Raw genomic sequence first — 17,572 nt, forward strand, 5'->3', positions numbered from 1 at the left:
AGAAAAAAATGCAGCGATATGGGGAAAGATCGGGGGAGTGGGACTATTTGGATTGCTCTTCCAAAGAGTCAGTACAAGCCACGATGGGTCGAATGGCCACCTTCTGTGCTGTATCATTCGATGATTCTTCAATCCTTACTGTTAAACCATTCCACCTGGCGGCCTCACTCCTCCCATTTAAAGAAATGGCGGATGGAAACTCAATCTAATCCTGTGAAATTCCTCTATCCGATATTTTGACTGCTCATTAACCCGTTTATTTTGTTAAAAAGACTTAACGGCTGTTGTAAAACAGCGCCGGAGTTTTATTTGAAAGCGAAACATTCCTTTAGTATGATCAACACCAGTAATTCCCAGACTATTGAGGATTAACAGCTGTTCAAATATCACAGACAATCGGAGTTACAGGAATGTTTAAGGGGGCACGGAAATGAAAGGGAATTAACCCCACAGATGCTGTCGGCGGGGCTCGATTATTAGTCCGGTCCGGTGGAAACTAATATCCAGTCGCTAATTCACAGCCCTTCCTCCGGACAATTACATTTCAGGTCAGACTCCCTGAGGACGTGTTTAAAAAATGATCTGAATACAGGAACATGTTTTGAGAAAGTTTTGTTCATTTTATGTTGGCTGCTGTTAAATTTAACTTTGATCTAACTTTTGATTAGAAATTAGTTTAAAGGAGATATCGTTGGCCCTGATGCTGAGTCCCTTTGGTAAATTGAGGTGATAATTGTGATATTGAATTGAGCTGTGCTGTTGGGAAGTTAGTTCCCGCTTCACTTCAGCCGTTTTCCTCATTTGACCAATTTACCAATTAGAGTAAACGGATATTTAATCACATTGAGCAGCTCCTCTCTGAACTTACTCTGGGTCACTGTGTAAATGGCCGTGTTCGTGCAGGAACTCAGAAGCTGAAGCAGAATTCCCGCTTGTTCGAAGGTTGCGAAAGGATTAAACAAAGATCGGTGGTTAAAGCCGCCTGAAATTCGATAATATAAAAAATATACGACCGTTGTCATCCAGAGCAGGATAAAACTGCCGGATATGGCAAAAAGTAAAACGATGGACCTTCTGCGGTTCTTCATCTCAGGGTCCTTGTCATTCTCACCATTGCTGAGGTCCCGGAGGCTCCTTCGGGCCCGACTGGCCACTAAAATGCGTCTGACGGTGAGAGCATTAAACAATAAAATCAAACAGAATGGAAGCAACGGGGTTAACAGCTGTTCAATCCAAGAAAATGCGATCCATGCGGGTAGAATGTAAAACTGTGATGATACACGACAACCCCACGGTATATTGTTAACACTATGGTAAGGATTATACACGAAGGGCCGGGGAATGTTCTTTAAACCGAACAGCGCGCTCAAAGTCACGATAATCACAAGTGAAGTTTTCTCGGTGCAATATTTTGTTTTCAGCTTCTGACAACTAATGGCTACAAAACGATCAAAGGTAAAAGCGACCGTTAACCAAACAGAACTGTCTGTGGCAGTAGGAGCCAGGAAGAGAATGAATCTGCAAACAGGAGTGTAGAGCAGGAAAGTGTCCCACCAATAAAGATGAGCAATCCGATATAAGATCACATTACAGACAATCACCAGGAGATCCGCCGTCGCCATGGCCACCAGGTAGCGAGTGATACATTTGGAGAGACCGCACTTTCCACGGGACAGGATCACAATCGCCAGCAAGTTCACTGAGAGAAAGAGAGAAACAGAAACAGTGAAATCACTAACCGGGCTGATCAATGAGCTCTCAGTTTAACCGATGGACATGGGCTATGATTGTGTTTATTTATTGGTTTTGCCCCTTGGCTTCTGCCTCCTGTTCCGAAGGAGCAGCTCATTCTGGGAGGTTCCTTTCGGGTGACGGTGGCCCCGGGATCCCTCACCCGACAGCTGAGTCCTCACTTGTGATCCTTGAGATTAAGTTTATTCAGTCGATTCCGACACTGGGAGGTCCGCGGGGCAGGACGTCACCAACTATGAAAGTGAAAGGCGACAAGACGAGTTAAATCAGGAAATACAGACAAGGTGACTCTGGATTTGGCTTAAATCGTAATACGGGGGAGAAACCTAATGATTTGACCCACACAATACCAGAGACTTTGATTTTAGAAAATACATTGAAAACACGAGCCTGGTATTGAGTTGCTGCCCGTCATCTTTCAGTAATTAATTAGATGAGGTTTCCAGTGGAGTATTGTGAATGCATCATGACACAATATGTCAAGGAATTTAATTCTGTAACGTGCTCCAGTTATAACCAGGTCCAGTCTTTATATCTCAGCACAAGGCGTGAGAAAAACAAAGGACAGTCTGATCCTCGGAATAAGAGATCGATCCCAGGAGCCGCGCGGAATAAGAACAAATCACCGCCAACTCTCACTCATGGTCTCCAGTTAATCCCCCTCCCGAACCAGTGTCAAGACTGGTTTCCCCACTCTCCACAATAACACACATGGACTGAAGTATACAGTCATCGTCATTCAACTCGTCCAAACAATACTTTAAACATCAAACACATCAAAAGTCCTGTGAAGCCATTTTGCTGAAATATAATTATGATCTGAGAGGAACATTTGACGGGAACACAAGATTGTACCTTCGAGTGAGGAGGACGGTTTCTGTCACATGTTTTATTTATCTGATGCGTATTCCGTTTGTTCCCTGTCCTTCTATCCTGAAGACACTGACTCATGCCGGGATACACAGCCACAATCTGCTCTCCGGAACCCCAGGCGATCGGTCCTCGGGAAACACGACAATCTCACCCGGTCCTTCCTCACCCGATCTCCACAACAGGCGCACTTTCCACCAGGAGGCAGTGGATTACACTCAGGACTGTGCGCCCTGCCTGTTTTACCCCTGCCTGGCCAGGGAGCACCAAGGACACATTTGGACCCCAGACTCGACAGTTCAGCACAGAGCGAGGGTGAGTTACTCGGTGCATTGACCAATGGGACAAGGATGGAAGTTTTAACTGTATCACAAAACGGTGAAGAATAACATTCCACATTTACCAGGCTCAGAGCACAAACAGCAATACAGTTAAACATTCTGTTATTTACACCATACGTGTTGATAATGACTTACCAGGTACTCCAATTGCTGCCAGAACAGGATAATAAATGAATTCTATCTCCGTAAATCGCGACAAACGCATTTCTGTGTGGAGACGATGTCTTTCGGTGCTATAAAGAGGTATGTGAACTGCGATAGTCAGGTAACGAAGTTAAAACAGCGAGATACTTATAGTGTAAATAAACCCCGAATGGGACAATTAGATCGCATCCCGATTGACATCACATATTACTTACAGACTCCTGAACAAACAAGTTTTGGTCCCACCTGACCTTTGACTATCACACTCATTAAGGTGACAGAACATTACACATCGACCAGCTGAGTAACCTTTTGGAACAATGAATTGTACAATGACAGAGTCACAATTTCTAAGTTTAATAAATTACATGAAGATTGAAACCAACAGCACACAGTGTAAGAAAAATCGAAACCCAGTTCACCAATGTGACATTTTTCCTTGAATCTTCTGTACTCCCATTCCCAGGCCGGTCCTGCTATTCCCTGTCACCCTACTATGTAATTTAGCACAGTCCTTGTCACCTTGTTTCACTCATTCCCCCTCTTTCTGTCTCTCCCAATGCCCAGGCCTCTCTCCCTCACACACACTCCTTTCACTTGACTCCCAAATGTCTCTCTCTGTTAATCTACCTCTTTTATTCCCTCTTTCTCTGGAACTCCATTTTCTTCCTGATTTCCTCTCTTTCTGGCTAACGTTAGTTAACTCAAAATGATTTTTGAGACTGAGATTGATAGATTTTTGTTTGATGAAGATATCAAGGGATATGGATCAAAGGCGGGTAATTTGAGTTGAGGTACAGATCAGCCATGATCTGACTGAATGGCGGCACAGGATTGAGGGACTGAATGACCCACTTCTGTTCTTATAAGATAATTTTTCACTTCTTTATTATTGGCCGCAGCTCACACTCTGGGTTCAAACGAGTTGTTACTCATTCTTTTCTGCCAGCTGGTGGAATTTACGTTAAAGTCTGGCTGATCTCTGTACCTCAGTGAAAGACAGAGCCAAGCATAGTTCTGGGAGCCTTTGCGACTTGTCTGACCGCTGCAGGCAGACCACAGCTCTTAAAGGGACAGTGCACCAAAAATCCAGAACCACAAGCTGAACGGAAGCAAGCAACAATGTCCCGACAGGTCACTCAGCAGCTGGGCAGCAGCTCATGGCCTCGTGTTTGACGACAGTCCTTTTATCATTTACTCTAAAACCCGAGTCACACACAACATTCTAGAAACACTCAGCGAGTCGGGCCCCATCTGTGGAGAGAACAGACCAATTAACTGAGATCTCAATGAGACGAGGAACAAGACACGGCCCCCTGTGAGAAACAAAGAACTTGCATTCATATAGCACCTTTCACATCCTCCTTTAAGACACTCCGTAAAACCTGCCTGTTTGACCGAGCTTTCGGTCACCTGTCCTAATATCTCCTGACACGGCTCGGTGTCAAACTTTGTTTGAAAATCGCTCCTTTGAAGCGCCTTGGAATGTTTCACTACCTTAAAGGCTCGATATAAATACAAGTTGTAGTTGATGTTATTCACGGTGAGATTGTTCTTTTAATTTCTTCCTCATTATTGTGGTTCTGACATCGAGGTGAAGAGTGACAGAGAGCAGATTTTAAAACCGTTGGAATATCAGTGAAATTAAATTGTGGCAAGTGAGAAACTGCGAGTCAGTTTTGCTCTGTATTTCCTGCATCCAATATTGCAGATAAATGAAAGTGAAGCTTTTGAAGGCAGAAAGTTTAATCGCCCCGTCGGAGGAATTGAACCCCTGTCTTTCCACGTGACAGGCGAAGATACTCATCACTATTCTCATGGATAAGGCCATCCCTGATCACTTCCTTGTATCCCTCTGTACCCACATCCCCCTTCCCCCTCCAAAACCTACTTCCTTCTGTGTTCATCCATCAAAAAAACCCTCCCCCCAAGTCACTTACAATCACAATTTCAAAGTCCCAACTGTCCAGCCTTTGGCCCTCCATTCACCACGACATTTCTGCAGCGACCGATCTGCTCAATCACACTCTCACCTCCACTTTTGATGCAGTTGTCCCCATTAAAACCATTACTCTCTCTCACACTGTTAGGCCACCCTGGTACAGCTCTCATCTCCTCTCCCTTAAGCCCAAGGGAAAGGGTACGGTCACATAGTGATGATGTTACTGGACTAGTAATCCAGTAGGCCCGGACTAATAATCGGGAGTCATGAGTTCAAATCTCCACCACAGGAGCTGGGGAATTTAAAATCAGTTAATTAAATAAAATCGGGACTGAAAAGCTACTATCAGAAATGGTAACTGTGAATGTACTGGATTGTCATAAAAATCCCTCTGGTTCACTGATGCCCGCCTGAGGGAAGGAAACATGCCGTCCTCAGACCAATAGCAATGTGGTTGATTCTTAACGGTTCTCTGAAATGGCCTAACAAGCCACTCAGTTGCACAATCCTGTTACATAAAAGTCGTAATAAGAATAAAACAGTGTGGGCCACACGACACTGGACAAGGGTCAGGCAATCCCAGCACAGTCGACCCGACGAAGTTCACCTCACGAACATCTGGGGACTTGTGCCAAAATTGGGAGAGCTGTCCCAGACTGATCAAGCAACAGCCTGACATCGCCACACTCACAGAATCATATCTTTCAGCCAAAGTCCGAGACTTCTCCATCATTGTTCCTGGGTAGGTCCTGTCCCACCTGCAGGGCAGACCCACCAGAGGTGGCGGCACTGTGGTATACAGTCAGGAGGGAGTGGCTGTGAGAGTCCTCAACATTGACTCCGGACCCTATGAAATCTCATGGTATCAGGTCAAAAAAGGGAAGGAAACCTCCTGCTGATTCCCACTGACCGCCCTCCCTCAGCTGATGAATCATTACTCCTCCCTGTTGATCACCACTTGGAGGAAGCAGTGAGGGTAGCAAGGGCACAGAATGTACTCTGGGTGGGGTACTTCCCTGTCCATCGTCAAGAGTGGTTTGGTAATGACGATCCGGATTCTTTCCCCTCAGTCTGGTTCAGTAATAACTGAAGTCGAATACATTTTAAAGTTCAACACATCTTTAATAGCAGGGTTCTTAGTCTGCAGCATTGATTTGGACTCCTGATAGAGTCCCTCTATGCTGGCAGAGCAAGAACAAAAACATACAGAAATCCACACGTTTTTATACAGATGAATAGGGTTGGAACATACTTAACGAGGGTCAACACCAATCATAAGCCGGGCATAGGTTGCCATGCGAGGTTACATTATTTCCGACCAATCATAAATCGTCCATGTGCTGATCATGCTGCTGTTAGACATCAAAGGGGATAACTTCCTCACTTTCCAACTTAGAATGTTCTTCCCTGTTCCTTCTGTTCCTTATCTCCCAACCTGGAATGTCCTTCAACTTTGGCTAAGCTCGTTACCTATATTGATCTGCCATAAACATGGAGACATTCAGACCAGTCCTTGACTCACATCAAAGACTCTACATTGCTAAGACCATGCAACCCTGCTGACGAAGCAAACATATGGCCCAGCAGGAGGGCCAGGCCACTTGTATCAATCTCAGTTACTAACTAATTAACCCTTTCTAACCATTTTGCATTCTGCTTCTTTGCCACGTAGGCATCTTCATATTTTACCGAAAACTGACCACGTAGGGATTCTCAGTAACACCACTGCTGGCCGAGTCCTGAAGGACATAACTGCCATCCTGGGCTTGTGGCAGGTGGTGAGAGAACAAACACGAGGGAAAAACCTATTTGACTTCTTCCACACCAATCTACCTGTTGCTGATGCATCTGCCCATGACAGCATTGGTCGGAGTGATCATCGCATAGTCCTTGTGGAGACAAAGTCCCGTCTTCACACTGTCCAGCATATTGTGTGGTGGCCGTGCTCAATGGGATAGATTCAGAACAGATCTATGCAGCTCTAAACTGGGCATCCATATGGTGCTGTGGGCCATCAGCAGCAGTTGAATTGTATTCCTCCACAATCTGTAACCTCATGGCCCGAAATATCCCTCACTCTACCATTACCAACAAGCCAATGGATCAACCCTGGTTCAATGAGGGGTGTAGAATAGCGTGTCAGGAGCAGCACCAGGCGTACCTAAAATGAGGTGCCAACCTGATGAAGATACAACACAGGACCACATACAAGCCAAACAGCGGAAGTGGCATGCTATAGAGCAGAGCTAAGCAATCCCACAAACAACGGATCAAATCAAAGCTCTGCAGTCCTGCCACATCCAGTCCTGATTGGTGATGGACAACCATCCTCAATGATGGCAGAGCCCAGCACGAAAGTACAAAAGACAAGGATGAAGTGTTTGCAACCATCTTCAGCTGGAAGTGCCAAGTGGATGCTCCTTCTCGGCCTCCGCCTGAGATCCCCACCATCACAGAAGCCAGTCTTCAGCCAATTCGATTCACTCCACTTGATATCAAGGAAAGGCTGAGTGCATTGGATACAGCAAAGGCAAAGGGCCCCGACAAAATCCTGGCTGTAGTGCTGAAGACTTGTGTTCCAGAACTAGCCGCGCCTCTAGCCAAGCTGTTCCAGTACAACTACAACAGTGAGATCTACCCAACAAAGTGGAAAATTGCCCAGGTATGTCCTGTTCACAAAAAGCAGGACAAATCCAATTCATCCAATAACCGCCACATCAGTCTACTCTCAATCATCAGCAAAGTGATGGAAGGTGTCGTCGACAGTGTTATCAAGCGGCATTTACTCACCAATAACCTTCTCACCGATGCTCACTTTTGGTTCCTCCAGGACCACTCGGTTCCAGACTTCATTATAGACTTGGTCCAAACATGGACAAAAGAGCTGAGTGCCAGAGTTGAGGTGAGGGTGATTGCCCTTGACATCAAGGCAGCATTTGACCGAGTGTGGCATCAAGGAGCCCGAATAAAATTGAAGTAAATATGAATCAGAGACAAAACTCTCCAGTGGCTGGCGTCATAGCTAGCACAGAGGAAGATGATAGTAGTTGTTGGAGGCCAATCATCTCAGCCCCGGGACATCGCTGCAGGAGTTCCTCAGGGCAGTGTCCGAGGCCCAACCATCTTCAGCTGCTTCATCAATGACCTTCACTCCATCATAAGGTCAGAAGTGGGGATTTTCACTCTTGATTGCACAGTGTTCAGTTTCATTCACAACCCCTCAAATAATGAAGTAGTCCGTGCCCGCATGCAGCAAGACCTGGACAACATCCAACTAACATTCGCGCCAGACAAGTGCCAGGCAATGATCATCTCCAAGAAGAGAGAGTCCAACCACCTCCCCTTGACATTTAATGGCATTACGGTTGCCGAATCGCCCACCATCAACATCCTGGGTGTCACCATTCACCAGACACTTCAATGGTCAAGCCACATTAATACTGTGGCTATAGGAGCAGGTCAGAAGTAGGGTATTCTGCGGCGAGTGACTCACCTCCTGACTCCCCAAAGCCTTTCCACCATCTACAACGCACATGTCAGGAGTGTGATGGAATACTCTCCACTTGCCTGGATGAGTGCAGCTCTAACAACACTCAAGAAGCTCGACACCATCCAGGACAAAACAGCCCGCTTGATTGGCACCTCATCCACCTTAAACATTAACTCTCTCCACCACCGGCGTACCGTGGCTGCAGTGTGTACCATCTACAGGATGCACTGCAGCAACTCGCCAAAGCTTCTTTGAAAGGACCGCCCAAAACCACGACCTCTACCACCAGAAGGAAAAGGATAGCAGGAGCATGGGAACAACACCACCTGCACATTCCCCTTCAATTCACACACCATCCTGACTTGGAAGTACATCGCTGTTCCTTCATCGTTGCTGGGTCAAAATCCTGGAACTCCCCATCTACCAGCACTGTGGGAGTACCTTCACCACACAGAATGCAGTGGTTCAAGAAGGAGGCTCACCACCACCTTCTCAAGGGCAATTAGGGATGAGCAATACCTGCTGGCCTTGCCAACGATGCCCACATCCCATGAAAGAATGAAAAAAAATCATCCAAATTCCCACTGGTCTGTCTCTCCCTATGTTTGAGTCACTCTATGTTTATATGTATGCGTCTGTGTCTGTTTCTTTGTGTCGGTGTGTCTTTCTGTGTATTTTTGTCTCTGTCGATGCATGCGTGTGTCTGTGTGTGTCTCACATTTTCGATGTTTTCCTGAATGGATTTGTTTCTCCTTCTTTCTCTCTCTCACTCTCTCCCGCGCTCCCCACATAATTTTACTCTGGACATAATCGAACAAAGAGATGAAAAAGTGGTCGGTAAGTCTTTTTTCAACAGTGGCCCGTGGAAAATTAAACAAACTGCCATCAAATAATAGTTCAAAAAGAGTCACTAAAACATGAAGCATCTGTGGTGAATGTACCTTCCAGCCTGCATCAATTCCTCGTTAGTATAGTGGGGACTATCCTTGTCTGTCCCGTGGTAGACTGGGGTTCCAATCCCCAATGTAGGAGGTTGTTACTGCTTTAAAAGCTTCACTTTCATTAATCTGCAACATTGGATGTTGAAAATACAATGAAAAACTGACTCGGCCTTTCCCACTTCCACAATTTGATTTCACAGTGATTTTAAAAATCTGCTCTCTGCCTCACTCTTCGGCTCGATGTCAGAACCACAATGATCGGCAAGAAACAAAACACAGAATCGCGCTGTCACTAGCGCTAAATAGAGAGAGACATACGGAAAGAAAAAGATGGCGATACAGGGAGAGAGACAGGTCTCGGAACAGGCGCAGACATGAAAGATCTCACATACAGCAATAAAAAGGATGCATGTTTCAGTGAATCTATTTTAACGACTTCTTTGATGACAATTTGTTTAACTTTCCACATGCCACTGTTGAAAGTAGACTTACTTTCTATCTCTTTCTCAGTCAAGGTCCAGAGAAAAACTATTTGGGGAGCAGGGAAAAAGTGACAGATAGAAAGAAAGAGAGACACTCAGAAACGCATATAACAAGTGAGACAGACATTGTCATATTCACACATACACAAACACACACATTCCTCGCTACATAAACACTCACACACAGACATACACACACCAATAACCTGAAAGTAACACAGGACGACTTGACAAACAGTGGAAGCAGCATGCTGTAGACAGAACTAAGCGATCCCACAAACAACGGATCAGATCAAAGCTCTGCAGTCCTGCCACACCCATTTGTGAATGATGGTGGATAATTGAACAACTAATGGGAAGAGGCTCTGTGAACATCCCCATCCTCAATGATGGTAAAGCCCAGCACGTGAGTGCAAAGTTTTAGAAACCGTCTTCAGCCAGAAGTGCCGAGTGGATGATCCATCTCGGCCTCCTCCCGAAATCCCCACCATCACAGAAGCCAGTCGAACATCGAGGTGAAGAGTGAAGCTGAGAGCAGATTTTAAAATCGCTGGAATATCAGTGAAATTAAATTGAGGAAAGTGGGAAACTCCGAGTCAGTTTTACACTGTACATTCCGCATCCAATATTGTCGATAAATGAGAGAAAAGCTTTTGAAGGCTGCAAAAGTTTAATCTCCCCGTCAGGGAATTGAACCCCGGTCTCCCGCGTAACAGGCGGGGATACTCACCACTATACGAATGAGGAACTGCAGCATTGACTGTGCACTCATCCCAGATGGTGTTCGACATGCTTCATGGATCAGTGCATTTCTTTTAACTATTTATTTGATGACATTCTGTTTCATTTTCCACGTGCCACTGTTGAAAGAACCTTTTACATTTCCATCTCTTTGTTAGACAACGACAACTGACTCTGTCTTTCTTTCGTTCTTTCTTTCTCTCTTATCGTGGTGAGTTGCCCCACCTTAGTCCGGGGTTTAATTCCCCGTCGGGGAGGAAGCATTTATAAGACGCCAACTTTAATTTTATGTCTTCGCCGAGCTTCTTCCTGAAAAAAAACTACATAGAAAAATAAACAGGTGATTGTCACTTTCAGAATATTATTGTACGGAGACTATTTGTGGACTGGATGCAGAACAATTGTGATTTTTACTAACTGGTGGTTAAGGTGATAGATTAGAAATTCATTCATTTCCCCCGCGCAGGTTCAAATCTGACAGACTTCAGATCCCATCATTTATCAACCCGTTTCATCTCTGCGTTTCAAAATTCAACAAGTTTCTTGTAGAATTAATAATTCTGAAGTGAAATAAAATTCCACGACATTGAGTACCTCGAGTTTTATGCTCATTTTAATTGATCTGTGAGATTCCTCGAAATCTACGACAGAAATAGAACAAAAATCAGCCAAATTATCCATATTCTGACTCTCAGTATTTCTGAGTCACCCCATGTGTATGTGTGTCTGTGTCTGTGTCTGTCTGTCTGTGTATGTGCCTCATATTTTCTATATTTTCCTGAGAAGATCTGTCTCTTTCTGTCTCACTCTCTCCCGCGTTACCCACATCATGATCCAACATGAGATGGAAAAGTGGTCGGTAATTCTTCTTTCAACAGTGGTCCGTGGAAAGTTAAACAAACTGTCACCAAATGAATAATTCAAACAGATTCACTGAAACCTGAAGCATCTGTGGTGAACGTCCATCCCCTTCCGGCACCAGTTCCTCGTTAGTATCATGGTGAGTATCAGTGTCTATCACCCTGGAGACTGGGGTCAATTCCCCGACGGGAAGGTCTGCCTTTCGAAGCTTCACTTTCATTTATCTGCAACATCGGATGAGGAAAATACAGTGAAAAACTGACTCGGACTTTTCCACTTTCCATGATTTAATTTCACTGATATTCCAGCAATTTTAAAATCTGTTCTCTGCCTCACTCTTCACCTCGATGTCAGAACACAATAATGAGGAAGAAATAAAATGCAGAATCGCTCTGTGAACCGACCCGGGCTAATTCACCAGCCCGAAACAGAGAGAGACAGAAAACTGCTCACTATTCCAGGATCATCCTGGACTGTAAAGATACCCCCAGTATCTCTTCTTCACTACAAATTATTATTCCTACAAGAAACTCCTTGAACCCCCTGCCTCCTCCACCCTCACCACAAAAATTGTGCGGAGCTCATGGACTATTTTATCACCAAGATTGAGACCATCCGTCCACCTGCCGCTCCCTCCCTTCTCCCAGCCCGCCAAGTCAAACTTCCCCCACGGTTCCCCCCTGTCCCAGCCCTGAACTCACATCTTTCTCTAGTTTCTCTCCCGGTGGCTGTTGGAGGCCAATCATCTCAGCCCCAGGACATCGCTGCAGGAGTTCCTCATGGCAGTGTCCAAGGCCCAACCATCTTCAGCTGCTTCATCAATGACCTTCACTCCATCATAAGGTCAGAAGCGGGGATGTTCGCTTTTGATTGCACAGTGTTCAGCTTCATTCACAACGCCTCAGATAATAAAGCAGTCCCTGCCCGCATGCAGCAAGATCTGGACAACATCCAGGCTTGGGCTGATCAGTGGCAAGTAACATTCACGCCAGACAAGTGCCAGGTAATGATCATATCCAAGTAGAGAGAGCCCAACCACCACCCCTTGACATTCAACGGCATTACCATCGCCGAATTCCCCACTATCAACATCCTGATGGTCACCATTGACTGGAAACTTAACTGGTCAAGCCACATAAATACTGTGGCTACAGGAGCAGGTCAGAGGCTGGGTATTCTGTGGTGAGTGACTCACCTCCTGATTCCCCAAAGCCTTTCCACCATTTACAGGGCACAAGTCAGGAGTGTGATGGAATACTCTCCACTTGCCTGGATGAGTGCAGCTCCAACAACACTCAAGAAGCTCGACACCATCCAGGACAAAGCAGCCCGCTTGATTGGCACCTCATCCACCTTAAACATTCACTCTCTCCACCACCGGCGCACCGTGGCTGCAGTGTGTACCATCCACAGGAAGCACTGCAGCAATTCGTCAAAGCTTCTTCGAAAGTACCTCCCATTCCCACGACCTCTACCACCGAGAAGGAAAAGGACAGCAGGTCCACGGGAACAACACCACCTGCACAGTCCCTTTCAATTCACACACCATCCTGACTTGGAAGTACATCGCCGTTTCTTCATCGTCGCTGGGTCAAAATCCTGGAACTCCCCATCTAACAGCACTGTGGGTGAACCTTCACCACACAGACTGCAGCGGTTGAAGAAGGAGGCTCACTACCACCTTCTCAAGGGCAATTGGGGATGAGCAATACCTGCTGGCCTTGCCAACGATGCCCACATCCCATGAAAGAATAAAAAAATTCATCCAAATTACCTATGGTCTGCCAAACATCAATTCCTCGTTAGTATAGTGATGAGTATCCCATCTGTTATGTGGGAGACCAGGGTTCAATTCCCTGATGAAGAGGTCATTGCTGCTTTGGAAGTTTCACTTTCATTTATCTGCAATATTGGATGTTGAAAATGAAATGAAAAACTTACCTTCCACCCCACCAGCCTCCACATTAAACATATCATCCTCTGCCATTTCCACCATTGTCCAAGCGTGATGCCATCACCAAAAACATCTTCCCCTCCCCTCCACTTTCAGCCTTCCAAAGGCACCGCTCCCTCCATGACACCCTGGTCCTCTCTTCCACACGGCACCTTCCCATGCGAGTGCAGGAGATGCAACACCTGCCCTTTCACCTCCTCCCTTCCCACCTTCCAGGGCCCAAACATTCCTTCCAGGTGAAACAGCGATTTATTTGTAATCGCTTTGCTGAACACCTCCGCTCAGTCCACAAGTGTGACCCTGAGCTTCCGGTCGCTTGCAATTTTAATTCCCCGTCCCACTCCCACTCTGACCTCTCTGTCCTCGGCCTCCGACTCCGTTCCAATGAAGCTCAACATAAGCTCGAGAAACAGCACCTCATCTTTCGATTGGACTCTTTACAACCTTCTGAACTCAACATTGATTTCAATAACTTCAGATCATAAACACTGATCACATTTTTTCGGAGACCAAGTGCTGATTGTGGTTCTAATGTTGCCATTTACAGCTCCTCTGGCCCCATCTTTTGTTTCTTTACTTGTCCCATTACCACCCTCCTTGCCTTGCACCATCACCCCTTTTGTTATTTAATCACTCCTGACCTCCCCTTTTGTTCTTTCCTCCCCTCCCCTTCCTCCCCCATCCCTTTCCCTGACTCTGTACTTGTTGAAAAACTGTTTAATCTTCAACCTTTTCCAGTTCTGACGAAGGGTCATCGACCTGAAACGTTAACTCTGTTTCTCTCTCCACAGACGCTGCCTGACTTGCTGATTATTTACAGCATTTTCTGTTTTTATTTCAAATTTCCAGCATCCGCAGTATTTTGTTTCTGATATCTCCTTCTGTGGCTCGGTGTCAAATATTGTTTAAAAACGCTCCTGTGAAGCGCATTGGGACGTTTTGCTATGTTAAAGGAGCTATTTAAATAGTTCGGGCAGAAGCTGAATCACTGATGTGTGGCGCCGTGATCGTATAGTGGTTCGTGCTCTGCGTTGTGGCCGCAGCAACCTCGGTTCGAATCCGAGTCACGGCATATTGTGCGCTGCTCCTTTTATTCTCTCCCGCGCTTGCGAATCGAATACAACAATATACCAATCTTTAATAAATGAAAAAAACATTTTTTTTGTGGCGAAAACCTATTTATTCCATCAAATCCCAGCACTCTCACATGCCTGTACTTGATGTTCCACAGTTCAAACCCGCCTCTTCTCCCAGCTTTTTCTTCCTTCCACAGTCAATAGGCCGCCTTTACTTTCCTCCTTCCATTTCATGGACACTTTCCTGCTCCATTGCCGACTCTAACATTCACTTTCACGATCTCACGCCTTTAAGTTTGTTCTGCTCCGACCGCTGTTTCTATTGGGCACATGTCCCATTCGCACCAATGTTCATTTGTGCCTTGAAACCAGTCGATAAATTTCGATCTGCGTGACCGCTCGACAGACAAACACGACGAAAGCAGGGCTGGTCTCTGGAAAGACAGCCGCCCGATTGTTCACGAAATTTACTTGGGGAATCTTGTGATCCAGGGATGGTAAGTGAAGAACTGGTTTTTGTTTTGATGCTTGTTGGCTCTTTTCTCTCAGCAGTTGAGTTGCGTGAGTGACGGGCAGCGCGACAGAGCTGTGAATGGCGGTTGAAAGGTTCACATTTGGCAAGTTGGGGCGGTGCAGTAAGATCGGAAGTGTTCCGCCTTGATCTTAATAGTTCTTTTGAAACATGCGATTGAATCGAGTCGAGGATAAATGTAAAGAGCGCCTGTGGGGAAAAAGGAACGATGACAGGCCATGAGCGAAAGGTCTTTCAAATTCTCGTGACGCAGGACGCTGTGTGTGGAAACGGCAGATTTTAAAGTGCGTGTGTCGGAAAGTAAAGTGCGATCTTGTGTGTGAGAAGAGCACAAGAAAGTTGTGCTTGAAGCTGCGCCCTTGAGGCAAGTTGCAGGTTGTCAGGAAAACTGCGATAGTGAAAGCACAAAAATAAACCCAGAAACTGCTGGCAACACTCAGCAGGTCAGGTAGTATCTGTGGGGAGATACTCGCTTTCCCGGGGCGTCATTGTGCACTTTGATTAATACTAAAGACCTGTACAAGATGGACGGGTTGCACCTCATCGGGGCTGGGACCAATGTCCTCGCAGGGATTTTACTCTTGACTTATCAGCGAGCGATACCGGCCTTTCCTGGGCCTCAGCTATTTACAATGTACATCAGTGTAAAGTATCCAAGATATCTGACCATACAAAGCCACGTGGGAAAGTAAGCTGTGAGGAGGACACAAAGTGTCTGCAAAGGGATATAGACAGGTTACGTGAGTGGACTGGAAGGTGGAAGGTGGAAGATGGAGTATAATGTGGGGAAATATGAGGTTATTCACTTTGGTCGGAATAATAGAAAAACAGAATATTTTTAAATGGTGAGCAACTATTAAACATTCGTGTTCAGAGACTTGGGTGTCCTGGTGCAAGAAACACAGAAAGTTAACATGTTGATACAATTCGGAATGCAAATGGAATGTTGGCCTTTATTGCAAGGGGGCTGGAATACAAGAGTAAGGAAGTCTTGTTGCAATTGTACGGGGCTTTGGTGAGACCACACCTGGATACTGTGTACAGTTTTGGTCTCCTTATCTAAGCAAGGATATACTTGCCTGAGAGGCGGTGTAACAAAGCTTCACTTGGAGATGAGGGTGATGATGCCTTTCCTCGTGGACTCTGACATGCTGTCTGCCAGAAACATATCCCCGTACACTTCCAGTCGGTCTGGGTCTATCCAGTCCCACAGAGCCAATGGCAGTTTCATGCCCGAGCACCAGTTCCAAATCTGCCCCGGTGACGAGGAGGGGTCGACATATGTCTTCACCGCCTGGAGGTCATTTGGTGGGCGGACCGCCCGCTGTTTATACAAACCGCGGGAAATTCCCTGCCGTTCAATTCAACGGGAATCAAAATGGTCTTGGGCCGTAGCACAAAGTGGGTGATAGCGGATTGGCCTGATGAAAGAGAGAGTTCTGATGAAAGGTCATCGACCTGAAAGGATGTTTCTCTCTCCACAGATGCTGCCTGACCTGCTGAGTGTTTCCTGCATTTTCTGTTTTTATTATTAATATAACCTGAGCTCTGTCGAGCGTTTGTTGGTCGATTCACTGATAAAGCTGGGAATTGAGGGGAAGCTGGTTCATGGCGAACCCCAGCTCTGAATCCCCCCGGCAGAGAGTTCAAGGAATGTTTAATATAAATGAGATTCAACGACAGGATCAGAAAATCTCTCCTTGATGGTCGGTCTCATTCTCCCGAAGTGAGGAATGAGCGGGAGGGGCAAGTCCACCCGGGGTTAGATTTTATTCCAAGAGGATGACCCAAAATGTCAGTTTAATATGGAGCTGAAATAGCTCAGTTGGTAAAGCATTAGACTGAAGATCTTAAAGATCCCTGGTTCGGTCCCGGGTTTCGGCAGTTTTGGGTTATTTTGTTTCTTCTTTGGGCCGATTCTCGAACATTTATTTACACTGACATTTTTACCCGACACTGAACGTTTGGGGATGGAATAGAGAGACATCAAGGATGTCTGTATTTAGCTTTTATTTCTCTATTTCCTTCAGCCTTTCTCTCTGGTTTTTGTCTCTCTCGGTGCCCGATGAACATTTGATTTGATGCATTTGTCCTAAACTGAAGCCTTTTCCACATCTCAGGGCGGTCAGACACGCTCTGTCTGTCTGTTACTGCTTGTGACCATTAACGGGAACAGGCCGCGAGTTAAACATTTATCAGGAAACCGCCAGAGAGATAACACAGCGGGAATAAAACACATTGCCTCACATTGTTAGACACCGAGTGACACAGATTGTAATGTGTGTCAGTAAACAGACCCGGAAAACAGAGTCCGAGAAAGGAAAGAAATAGAGAGATAGAAAAGAGTGATAAAAAGAAAGAAAACCCTTTCTCCACCCCAACAACAACAACAACTTGCATTTATATCGCGCCTTTAACGGAGTAAAACGTCCCAAGGCGCTTCACA

At 45.8% G+C, this 17,572-nt stretch overlaps 1 protein-coding gene and 1 non-coding gene across 2 annotated transcripts; one reads left to right on the plus strand and one right to left on the minus strand.

The window, feature by feature from the left end:
* Nucleotides 1-219: 219 nt before the first annotated feature.
* Nucleotides 220-13,560, minus strand: LOC137302286 (probable G-protein coupled receptor 139). The gene is made up of 3 exons (XM_067971929.1): nucleotides 13,506-13,560; nucleotides 4,015-4,171; nucleotides 220-1,743 (listed from the first exon to the last, which is right to left on the minus strand). The coding sequence occupies exons 1-3, from the start codon at nucleotides 13,558-13,560 to the stop codon at nucleotides 798-800; spliced, it is 1,158 nt and encodes a 385-aa protein (XP_067828030.1). The 3' UTR covers nucleotides 220-797.
* A 3,376-nt stretch (nucleotides 13,561-16,936) lies between these two features.
* trnaf-gaa (transfer RNA phenylalanine (anticodon GAA)) lies at nucleotides 16,937-17,010 on the plus strand. Its single transcript has one exon. It is a non-coding gene; the product is annotated as a tRNA-Phe (tRNA).
* The last annotated feature ends 562 nt before the right edge of the window (nucleotides 17,011-17,572 follow it).

Source organism: Heptranchias perlo, chromosome 35 (assembly GCF_035084215.1).
Source record: "Heptranchias perlo isolate sHepPer1 chromosome 35, sHepPer1.hap1, whole genome shotgun sequence".
Taxonomy (NCBI): Eukaryota; Metazoa; Chordata; class Chondrichthyes; order Hexanchiformes; family Hexanchidae; genus Heptranchias; species Heptranchias perlo.